The sequence below is a fragment of the Pyrus communis genome, chromosome 9 (assembly GCF_963583255.1).
Source record: "Pyrus communis chromosome 9, drPyrComm1.1, whole genome shotgun sequence".
Classification (NCBI taxonomy): domain Eukaryota; kingdom Viridiplantae; phylum Streptophyta; class Magnoliopsida; order Rosales; family Rosaceae; genus Pyrus; species Pyrus communis.
The window spans coordinates 24370718-24383232 of NC_084811.1; the positions used below are offsets into that span (position 1 = coordinate 24370718).

Here is a 12515-nt window from a genome sequence, read left to right on the forward strand (position 1 = left end):
TGCCTTGTTCTCAACACTCCAGACGATTCAATACTGAAGTAGCACATCACTAGTAGCCGAGCATCACAGACCTAGTGGTCCAATTCCTCATGCTACGCACAACTAGGCCCAATCTAGCCCTAACTCTGCTTTCACAGTTATGCCTACCTGATCCACTACTCCCAACATCCATTAATCTATCATTATGGCTCATAACTGTGCCAATCTAGCACCACAGCTCCCAGCCATGCTGATTTTGCCATGTGGCTCGCTCTAACTAAGCCTTAAAATGGCACACGATGAAACCCCTAATAATGGCGCAATAATTCTGGGAGCAGCTCACTGTGCTTACACCTTTATGCGGGCTCTACAAGCAGTTCAAAGTCTCAAGTAGTTCGCCAAAAAAGACCTCGCAAGTTAAGGATTATTTCAGTTATCCAGCAGTTCAGCTTTCCTTAGCTGCACTCACGACAATGACTTCCATGCTCTCCAATGCAAGAGGGTAAACCAATCCACCGACACCCATCTAGGTAAGTTATCTAGTGTGAGAGGATAAACTAATTGCTTTTTAGTGCGAAAGGGTAAACCAATCCCCCGACACCCATCTAGGTAAGCTCTCCAGTGTGACAGGATAAACTAATTGCTCTCTAGTGCGAAAGAGTAAACTAATTCCCCAACACCCATTTGGGTCTGCTTTCCAGTGCGAGAGGGTAAACTAATGCTCCGACACCTATCTGAGTAAGCTCCCTACTGTGAGAGGATAAACTAATTGTTCTCCAATGCGATAGGGTAAACCAATCCCTCGACACCTATCTGGGTAAGCTCTCCAGTACGAGATGATCAACTAATTGCTCTCCAGTGCGAGAGGGTAAACCAATTCCCCGACACCTATATAGGTCTGCTCTCCAGTGCGAGAAGTTAAACTAATTGCTCTCCAGTGCGAGAGGGTAAACCAATTCCTCGACACCTATATGGGTAAACTCTCTAATGCGAGAGGGTAAACTAATTGCTCTCCAATGCGAGAGGGTAAACCAATTCCTTGACACCTATATGGGTAACCTTTCCAATTCAAGATGGTAAACTAATTGCTCTCGAGTGCGAAAGGGTAAACTAATAGCTCTTCAGTGCGAGAGGGTAAACTAATTGATTTCCAGTGCGAGAGGGTAAACCAACTCCCCAACACCTACATGGGTAAGCACTACTACAAAAGTGGCTTATTGTGTCGGTGGCTGGTGTCGGTTTTATATAATATACTGGCAGATACGACATTTCCGACACCCTCTTTACATGGTGTCGAAATTAATGTTGGGTATAAGTGACATAAATTGTCTATGTCGCTTATAACCGACATAGCTTTTAATCTTTTTAAATGGTGGTGTCGTATAAAAACAAAATCGTGTTGCTTTCAACCGACATAAAGTTAGTGTCGATTAAAAAAAGAATCGTGTCTCTTCTACCCGACACTAATAATTATATTTAAATATTTTAAAACCCGGTGTCGGTTGTAGCCGACGCTAATAATTATTTTTAAAAAATAGGTTGTGAAATCACACGAACTTAACTACAAAATTTGGAGAATGAGCGGGACAAGAATTTTGCAAAATTTCAAACATCTTTGAAATTTAAAAATTTCACATTACTTTGACACACTTCTCAAAATAAAAAGGAAGTTCAAATTTTATTTATTGGTTTATCTCATCCCATCAGCTAGTAACTGCAAAACTCCCCATCCCCAAATCGTGAGAATTTTTTTCAATTTTCTTGCTTCTTTCTTCCTCGTCCGCTTTGAACCCTCAAGTATCTCCACCAATCACTCTCTCTCTCCCCCCCCCTCTCAGGTTGGCTACCGATAAAATCCCAATTCACCACTCTTCCATTTCCTCGATAACTAAATAGAGAACCCATTTGTAAAGTTCCCAACTTTCTCCTTCAATTGGATTAAAATTTGTTAATATTTTGTCAAATGTTGACTTGAAACTTTGTGGTTTAGTTTGTGAAGGGAATTTATGGAAATGGACATTGATGAGCTTATGGGTCACAACCGGTCGGTGAGCATTCCGACGAAGAGGGCGATTTATGTGGAGATATAACAAGTCCAAGCAGACGGGTTAGAATGCGAAGAAGCTGCAGTTGAAGACCCCGAAACATCTCTCCAGAGCTTTTTGGGTGCACGGCGGGGGCTAATTGGTGGTGGCTGGACATTACTTGTGACCGCTAGCACACCGCATCTACTGCTTCAGATGGGTCGCTTTTCACTTTGGGTAATTAAGCTTCATCTTTTTTATTTTATTGTTTTAATTTTTATAAATTTCAATTCTTTCATTTTTTAATTTAATCAAGTAATTATATATTGTGTTTGGTTTATGTGCATTAGATAACCTGAATGTGTAAGCAATCATTTAGGAGCTAGTGATTTCAGTCTGTTGGGAGATGGAACGAAGCAGTGAAGAAATGTATAGCATATTTGCAGAAATGCATGAACGAAGCAGTTAAAAACTGAGACAAACATTTTTATTATTTTTTATTATTAATAGTTTGTGGTGTCGCTTATGGGTGACATTATAGTGGTTATTTTATTATCAAATTATTAGGTGGTGTTGGTTAGGACCGACACTAGTTTGCTTCATCAATCAATCATTGTCAGTACTTAATGTCGCATTTATCCGACGTGAGCCTCGATGTCTTTTTTAACTGACGCTACTATCATTTTTTATTTTATATTGCTTTCCTTATTTGTGGCGGATTAAGGGGACTAACCGACATCAATATCTTTTTCGTGACGCTAGCAATGGTGTCAGTTCCTTTATCCGACATTTCACGATTTGATGTTCGATTTTTTCCAAAAATCCAATAGTAATTGGGGTTTCTTGTCGGTTTTTACACCGCTAGTGATAACCTCTTTTGTAGTAGTGAAGCTCTTCAGTACGAGAGGGTAAACCAATTCCCTGACACCCATATGGATAAACTCTCCAGTGCAAGATGGTAAACTAATTGCTCTCCAGTGCGAAAGGGTAAACTAATAGCGCTCCAGTGCGAGAAGGTAAACTAATTGTTCTCCAGTGCTAGAGGGTAAACTAATTGCTCTCCAGTGCGGGAGGGTAAACTAATTCCCCAATACCCATATGAGTAAGCTCTCTAGTGCGAGAATGCCACATCGCTCAAAAGATTGAATGCTTGAAAACCAACTAAGCATCAAATGGTCAGGGGGCAGCAGCCACTTTGCACTAACAGTTCGCTCATTTGACACTTCATCTTCAACAACTCCGATCTTGGCAGCTCTATCCTTGACTACTCTATCTACGGCAGCTGAGAAATCAAACTCAAGCAGTTTTCTTATTTTTGACAAGCAACCTAGACGTGGCAGCCCAAACCGTGGCCTATGCCACGCCACTTCCTTGGCCCACACTGAGCCAGTCCTTGGCTTCAGTCAAGTTGAGCGGCACAAGCAATGGCCCTTGCCACTCAACCTCATTGGCCCATGCTAAGCCGACTCTTGACCCCTGCCAGCCGATGTGTCACACCACCCCGACGGCTGCCCCGTGGTAGCACCACCTAAGAAGAAGACAAAGAGAATTAAGTTTTTCTTACGTCGGTGTGGCGCGGAGAAGACAAAGAAATCAACGGAAGACGGTTCTTTGCACGGGCAAGTAAAGAAGAGTGCTAGGGGAAGGGGAACAAATATCCTCTAGTTTTCTCTCTTTCTTGTAGGGACAAATAATTGCCTTTCGAAGTTGATTTAATCCCCTACTTAAGGTAGGCTTAAATAGGCTTTGGAGGCAATTTATTTCCCTTTCCTAGAAGAATCTAATTCCAAGTCCAATTGAGAATCTGCATCAAAGTTGGAGATCTCTACACCTGCTGCCCTTTCTTGCAAGTAGCTCAGCAGGTGTGGGGGTATTTGTGGAGCCAAAAACAGTCGAGAAAAATATGGAGGTGACACGTGGATTCTAGGGTAAAAAGGACAAAATTAACCCCGAGGAATACGGGAACTAGGGTAAAAAGGACAAAATTAACCCCGAGGAATACCGAAACTAGGACAAAATTGCCCTTTCTTGCAAGTAGCTCAACAGGTGTAGGGGTATTTATGGAGCTAAAAATAATCAAGAAAAATATGGAGGTGACACGTGGATTCTAGGGTAAAAAGAACAAAATTAACCCCGATGAATACCGGAACTCCTACACATGAGCAGTGGACAATCATGACTCAATCAAGGTCCAAAGTGCTCAAAATAGGTAATTATTCAAAACCTATTTCATCCATCCTCATCAAATCTTCCCCACAAGGTAACCCCCAAATCATTCCTTTCAATTTATATTAATTAGCTAATTAATCGATTAATTATTCAATTAATTGATTAATTAGCTAACAAATCATGAATCTCACCCAAAAAACCATCCAAGTGGCTGGTCCTCCTCCTTCCAAAAGGGCTGGCCACATCCCTATATAAAGACCCTCATTTTCTCCAAAACCTAAGTTCTACACTCTTGCTAAATTCTCTAAATTCTCCAAACACATTTCCTTCAAAATTCTAACTTTGGCATCGGAGGTTCTTCAGCCAAAACCCCCCCCTCGCCAATTCATCGTGGGCGTGTAAGGCTCTTGGCCTTGACCAAAGGTGTTATTTGTTTTGTAGGTGCAATTTGGTCTAAGAACAAGGAGGAAGAAATTTGCATCCACATCAATCACCATAGCCACCCTGCTATACGTATAACAAAGCTTCATGCATGTTCAACCAAACTAAAGCTTTTCGAACCTATTTAACAAAAAAAAAAAACACTTCGGACTTGAAGAATAAAAACTGGAGGCACATATAAAATATAGGTAAACTGCGGTTGGGATTGAAGGGGGAGAGATAAAGAGAGCAGGGAGAGGAAAGATAATCAAGAGAGTGAAGAGGTAAATAAGGACGAGAAATGGGAGAGATAATAAAAAGAATAAAGTGATGAGAGAAAGATATAATAGTTATTTTCTAGTTAACTTAAATTTATGATCTATGCATAATTATTATAAATAATTCATTGATTATGTAAAAAAAAGGCCATTAATATATGACAATTAGTCAAGATTTTATTGACCTTTGACTAAATTACTTGGTTTCAAAAACAATTCAAGTCATAAATCAAATTATGTGATTGTTAGTGATTGGATTAACGTGCTTATTTTCTAATGGTAATACATCATTTAGTTTATAAATTTAATTTAACAATTTAGTATCTTTATCATCATCCAACTCTAAAAATGTGAATGCCCTTTGTTTTTTCCCGGTAACCATGAAAGTTTTGCTTTTCCTTCCTATTATTGGAGTCTTTTTATTGTACTTCTCTTCTGTTATGAAATCATAACTAGGGGTTGACACTTGAAACCGAAAACACGAATCAAATCGAACTGCATTGAAAGGTTCAATTTTGTGGTTTTGAAATGGTTGCGGACCGTAGAGTAGGAAACTATTTGGTTTCGGTTTTGGCTTTTGAAAACCGCACTGAAACCAAAATTGTAGCTCAAATTAAATGTCATGTTTTAATTGGTTGTTTGTTAGAGTACATACATTTAGTATGAACTCAACTACACTAGAATGTCATCCCTTTTCACCCCTATTCTATTTGACAATTAGCACTTATCAATGCAACCTTTCGAAGAGGAAAAGCTACCCTGCATTTCTTTAGAAAACTGAAGAGTAGATTAACAAAATCATCCCCAGCTTCTGCATAACAAACCATGTTCCTAGATTTAATAACCATAAGCTTAACAGTAAATGGTGCAAATTAACACTTGCATTAGGATTGACATGTAATTTTCTTGTGCAAACTTACAACTTTTTTTGGTACTATACTATACCATCTTAGTAATTAACATGTAAAGGTGCAAAAATACGTGCTCTATATCTATATATATGGAGTTGGAATATATGTCATCTGTTACAAGCAAATATAGTGTGTTGACTTATAAACAATTCTCCCATCCTCCTCATGTACATGTACAGTGTAGGCTTTATTAAGCTAATCAGCCTTTGCTGCCAAATACAAATCTCCTTCTTGGCCAAGTGAAAACATGCCGAAGATTCTATTTTATTAATTTTCAGCATAAATGAACACTTGGATTAGATCGGTGTAAACATGTATTGTGTGGAAAATGAGGTTGTCTTATGTGTAGATAAAATGTAAATTTTAAACTATACAATTTTTTTTCTCAAAAACCAAACCAAAACCGTTTGAAACCACACCGAACTGAACCAAATAGTTTGGTCTCATTTCGGTTTAGGCGCGCGTTAAAACCGCATAGAACTTCACCACAAAATGTTTCGATTTCGTTGCGGTTTTACTTAAAACCGCACTGAACCAAACCGTGTCCACCTTCAAGCATAACTTGACCATAAATAAAAAAACTTAGAGACCTAGTGGTTGTGCAATGCAAATGTATCGGTTGCACGGAATCACACTAATCAACTCAAAATAATTCATTAAGTTGCTAGAGAGTTACTTGGAACATCCCATGGTTAAGGATGAGCATCCTCTCCGGATCCTATTTATGAGGATTTCGGGGATCACTTCATCATGTTCGTTCATCATACATCGTGTGATCACTTTTCGTCAAGTAATGTTTGTGTTCAATTTTAAACAAAAAAAAATTTTAAATGATTTCTAATTACAGAATGATAAATGAGCGAACACGATAAAGTAATCTCTAAAATCCACATCTGAATAGGATCCTATTCCCATGGTTAATACTTCTACAAAAATATCTCTCCAATATGTCTATGTTTTACAACCAACTACTCTATTTGACATCAAAACTGCTTTTATATAATTCAAAATTATTTGGTTGGTTGCCTATTAAACAACAAACCTTTTCTTATAAGTTACATAACTGTAATACTGAAAACTACTACTACTATAAAAAAAAATTATTGATAAATAAAAGCGGTTTATAAATAGCAAATTCCAAACAAAACCATTAAAATATTTTCAACCTTTCAAATAGGAAAGTGAGTGCTCTAGAGCCCCCTATGCCTATATATACAAATATATAATTGGCGAAGGCGTTATAATATTTCATCCCATATAAACAAATACTCACTTTGTTTTCATTCCCAACCATCCCCCTCCCTCACTTGCTCAGAAGATCATCATTATTCTATCTCTGAGATCATAGAGAGAGAGAGAACGAGATGGAAGAGACAAAGTCGAGATTCAATAGGATTTGTGTTTTTTGTGGTAGCAGTTCAGGGAAGAAAGCCAGCTACCAAGAAGCTGCTGTTGAACTTGGGAAGGAGCTGGTAATCAACGTTCGATTCATTTTTATATTTTCTCTTTCAATCTCTCACTTTTTGTTCTTATATATTCATCCTTTTGGGTTCCAAAATTCCCACATAAATTGGAACAGTTCATCGCCAAAAGATCTATGTTTCAGAGAAAGTGTTTAATCGTATATATGTGCATACGTACCAAATTGATCTATTTCGGTTTTCTGCGAATGATTCTACTCCTGGGATTCATAGAAGCCATATTTATCTTCTTTGACTTTCATAGGAATTTGGATTTAATTTAATGCATTGATACATTGTTTCCATTTTTGGTTAATTTAATTTCCTAAAACAATGTTTGTGGTCAATTCCTAGTCTTCCAATTTTTAAATTTTCTCCTATTTTGGTTTGCTTCTATGGAAGCTTGTAAAAAGAAGAATAGAAGCAACCACGAGGATGGTGCTTCGAACTTGGGTGCAGAGCGAAAGCTCACTGCACTAGCCAATTTGTCCAAGTTTTCTCAAGTAGTGTGGAGGTGTGAAGGGTCGTCTTGCAACCAAACAAGCCTTCAACGTGGGCTTATCATTGTTCAAGACCTAGAGCTAGCTAGCATTGAACCTGATTAGGGTTTATGTTTGGCGTGAGAGAGAGGGAGGGAGGGAGGGAGGAAGGAGAGGGTGCTAGCTGTAAACTGGCTGTCAGTTAAGCAGCTTTCTTGCATGATCTGGAGTTTTGATTTTAATTAAACCCTTTTATTTTTATAAGATAAATTAGTTTTGCAGCAGTACTACTGGCCTCTATGTGGTTTTTATTAATTCTCTCCAGGCGGCCAGGAGGGAACCAAACGTGCTCTCTCGGTATCATGATCCTTTTAAGCGTGTTCACAAGCTTCCATGACTGAACCTCATCTCCATGATTTTTGTTTATGGGGTTCCACGACAAGAAATTTAATACCTATTTTTTGTAATAATAATAATTAATGTTCACACAGTAGCCTCTTTTTACCTAGCTAGGGTTTTTATTCATTCATTCATTCCATCCACTGAAACATACTATTATTATTTGCTGCCATTCTACTTCAAGTTTGTTTCAATCAAATCATACTCCATTTTATATTTTATGGGAACTGGGTTTCTGACACGTTGATGGGTTTTGAATTTCGATGTGTTTGGAAGGTGGAGAGAAGGATTGATCTGGTCTATGGTGGTGGAAGCGTGGGATTGATGGGTCTTATTTCTCAGGCAGTTCATGATGGGGGGCGCCATGTCCTAGGGTTTGTAGCGCTCTCTCTCTCTCTCTCGCTCTCTCTCTCATATACACACCACACGCATAAGTTACCCTTATGAAATGATTGGCCAAATTGGGTTGCATTCTTATTTTTTATTGAACCATACCATGCAAATTAATCCCTATTATCTATTAATTTACTGGGTTCACAAAGGCTGACAACATAGAAATCTAGGATCAAATGCAACCCCATATTTTATAATGGAATTTGTGCATTCCCTTCTTCCATTTTTTTTTTTTATTGGGACAAAAAGGTTCACATATTTATATGCAAAATTACCGTGTCTTCTGGGTATTGTAAACATGGTTTCAAACCGCTTTATGTGATCTACAGTAAATTCCAAAAGTTAACCTCCTTTAAATGGAGGCAGATTCTCTACCCTCCCACTTCTTATACCTTACCGTGTTCTTCTGTTTGTGTGGTCACAGTTAAGCCACGTTAATATTTTATATTATTATTTCTTTTTGTCTTATTATTTCTACACGTCAACATTTTATATTACTATTTTTTTATATCTTATTATTTCTATAAAAAAAACAATATAAAAAATTGACGTGACCACACAAAACAAAACAAGAAGGCATGGGAAGACATGAAAAGTGGGAGGGCAGAGAATCTGCCTCCCCTTTAAATTCTTACAATGTCAGTTCCCTCTCTGGAACTTCCAGTTAGAAAGATTTACAGTAATGGAAAAGATAATTAGTAAAATTATGGAGACTTTTAGTGAAGGACTGGCATTGCATTTTGTAAAAAGCCTGCTTTCCCTGTAATGTAAGAGCTCTTGGTCTCGTAAAAGTTTAAACACGTTCTGTGAAACACAACTGCTGCAAATTAGCATGGTCAATGCCCCTTGTTAGGTCAGGGATGTCAGCAAATTGCTAAATCTTTGATCAATTAAATATTCAGGTATATACCTACTAGGCCATGGGGAACTTTTAGTAAATTCATTTGTTAATATATATTACCGGTGAAAATTTTCATTTCATTTTGTTTTTTTATTATGAAGTGGAATTAGTTTTTAAATTTTTTTTAAAATAAATCTGTTATGAAAATTGGAATAATGATAAAGTGGTTTCTTCTAACGTGGGAATACATTTTATTTTTATTTTATTTTAAAATAGTGCATGTTGTACTAAGCTAAGTGTGAGGTTGGTCTAAAAAAACAGAAATTTTTTTGTTCATGTAGTTACTAAATTGCCTATATTTTTTACTTGAGTTCAATTTTGGTGAGGAGGTTAAAATGGTAATTTCATAAAATTTTGATTGAGAACCAAAGTTTTATTAATAGGTAGTGTGGAGATAGTGGTTTGCTGATAAATGTTCGTGGTGTTTTTGCAGTGTTATTCCGAGGACATTAATGCCTAGAGAGGTACATTTAAAGGCTTAAATGTGCTGATTTTAAGTGACACATTTACCGATCTCTAAATGATTAATTAATAATGTGATCTGATTAAATTGTTGTAGATAACTGGTGAAACTGTTGGAGAAGTGAGAACTGTCTCAGATATGCACCAAAGGAAAGCCGAGATGGCCCGTCAAGCCGATGCTTTCATTGCCCTCCCTGGTATGGTTTTAACCCATGAATCGGATGTCACTTATGAAATTATTATTGTTGTCGAATGTTAAAGTTAGCGTGAATAGCTGATTCTTAACTGTTAAATATGTGGTATTTACTCTTGATTTACACGCATCGAGGGTTGAAAGCCATCCATGTGCATGTGAAGTTCTGAACCATTATCCAAATCAACTCTCAATTGTTTTTGTAAAACCCTTTAATTGAAATTATTATGTTCAGGTGGCTATGGTACCCTAGAAGAATTGCTGGAAGTCATTACCTGGGCTCAACTTGGAATCCACCGGAAACCTGTAAGAAGAACTAAATTTATCCACCTCGTTTTATACAACGGTTTGCATGTGATTCCAAACTTTACATGGAAGCAAGCCCTCACATGATTACATGTCGTATGTTTGTTCAAATGTAGTTGTGTTCTTGTAGATAACTGTTGATGTCCCCAAATTTTCTACAAAACCCTAATTAACAATCAATTTCTTCACATTATAGAATATTTTATTGTGTCCTTGTCTCTATGAATTAATAGGTCTATCATATGCCTACAATTTGTAAATATATCATGTTTCTTAAGTACACGATTCTCTCTCTTTCATTTATAATTCCATACAAGTATTAGTTAGCAACGTTGACGGGGAGATGATATTTGTGATGATGTGAGTCAATCTTATTGAGTGGTATGGATGTATGAGAAAGCTTCATATATAACAGAGAGTCAATGCATGTGGTACTTAATTCTAATTCACATGGAAAAATAACATAAGTTAGGTGGTTGATTATTTGGAGGATCTCCGTTTGAATGGGAGAAATCTTCTCAAATTTAATTTTTTAAGGTTTAAACAAAGTGAGGTTGTTGGTCAAAAGAAGGGTGTTGTTGGTCACAAGACAATGAGGACATATGAACGACATACATATAATATGGAGATTAAATGGGTGTTTGAAGTTGATATTATTAATGAATTGATTGATTAATTAAATAATTTAGTTAGAATTACCTGTTTATTGTAGGTGGGGCTTTTGAATGTGGACGGTTACTACAATTCGTTGTTGTCTTTCATTGATAAGGCCGTTGATGAAGGTTTTGTTTCTCCTACTGCTCGGCACATTATCGTGTCTGCTCCAACTGCCAAGCAATTGGTCAGACAACTGGAGGTAATGCTTCGTGCCTATTTTCATCATATCATGTGCATCATAGAATAGAATATGATCATCAAGATGAATAATTAACGGACCGGATCGATGTGGTACGGTTTGGGGACACTCTCAAGTCCCTGAGGTGTTCAAACTATGCCTCAATGATGCTCATAGATTCCCACTGATCCTATATGCATGTGCTTAAGTTTTGGTAATACAAGGATGGTCTGGACAGAGTAGACTTTAAGCTTAGATTTTTATATAACCAAAAATGAAGAAATTTCCTTTGTATAATATGGATGCGACTCTCTCAATTGAGAACAAATAAATAAGAGAACCTTTTTCTTACATTGTATAGCATCATGCGGAATAATTAAGCATCGTTATGGGTTGGTCCGGTTCAATCTGGTCAAGAACTTTGGGTCCGTCCAAACTCCATCTGGCTAACCTTGGCGACAATGCTGGGTTGGGGGAAAGGCGTCCTTGTCCCCGGTTGCATACAAGTGGATTTCAACTAAGTTTGCTATTCTCAGTACCTAGGTTTAGATTTGTTTGAAGATTTACATACGGTTTCTAGGTCGGATTTGTTGCGAAGTTTTTGTTGTTGTACTTTAGGCTTCCATGTTACGAAAAGTAAATGTGTATTTTCATATAATTTCATCAGGGAAGATTAGTACGAATTAACCCTTTTTGTTATTTAACTACACCGAAATTTACAAATTTACTCAACGATCTGGTTAATGATATGTTTTGGTTTTTTGGCCTCAGGAATATGTACCACAGCACGATGAAATAACATCGAAGTTGGTGTGGGAGGAGGTGGACAGAATAAGTTATGTGTCTGAACCCGGAGTAGCCACGTGAAGTGTTGCTTGACTGATCATGCAAAAGTCCTCCTTTTTTTGCGTTTTGGGTTTCACAGTATATACGGTTAATATATGGTACGACACCGTACATCAGCAGCAGAGGAACTTTGGGTTTTTTGTTTTTGTAGCTGAAGCCAGAAACTCTCTCAAGGTCCTCTTATAATATATATTTTGTTGGAAGGTATAAAAAAAAAAATTGAAAATGGTGTAGGAAATGCATTGCCCTTTTTGTAAAACTGTGAGGGAATCAATTCAAGTTTCTTCTTGGCTGACTGCATGGTTGTTATTACTGTGTCGATTCTTTAATTTGCGACGATGTCTTCTGGACATGTATAGTTTCTACTTCAAATTTGTGAGGAAAATGTTAGGATATTATACGAAAAGATGTATTGCAATAGGAAATGATATTCCATTTCAGCTTCTGTACTCTCAGAAAA

General features: G+C 37.3%; 1 protein-coding gene across 1 annotated transcript; it reads left to right on the forward strand.

Annotated features, from left to right (window-relative positions):
- Positions 1 to 7060: 7060 nt before the first annotated feature.
- LOC137745373 (cytokinin riboside 5'-monophosphate phosphoribohydrolase LOG7) lies at positions 7061 to 12515 on the forward strand. The gene is made up of 7 exons (XM_068485321.1): positions 7061 to 7253; positions 8396 to 8493; positions 9847 to 9877; positions 9973 to 10072; positions 10304 to 10374; positions 11087 to 11230; positions 11981 to 12515. The coding sequence occupies exons 1-7, from the start codon at positions 7146 to 7148 to the stop codon at positions 12074 to 12076; spliced, it is 648 nt and encodes a 215-aa protein (XP_068341422.1). The 5' UTR covers positions 7061 to 7145; the 3' UTR covers positions 12077 to 12515.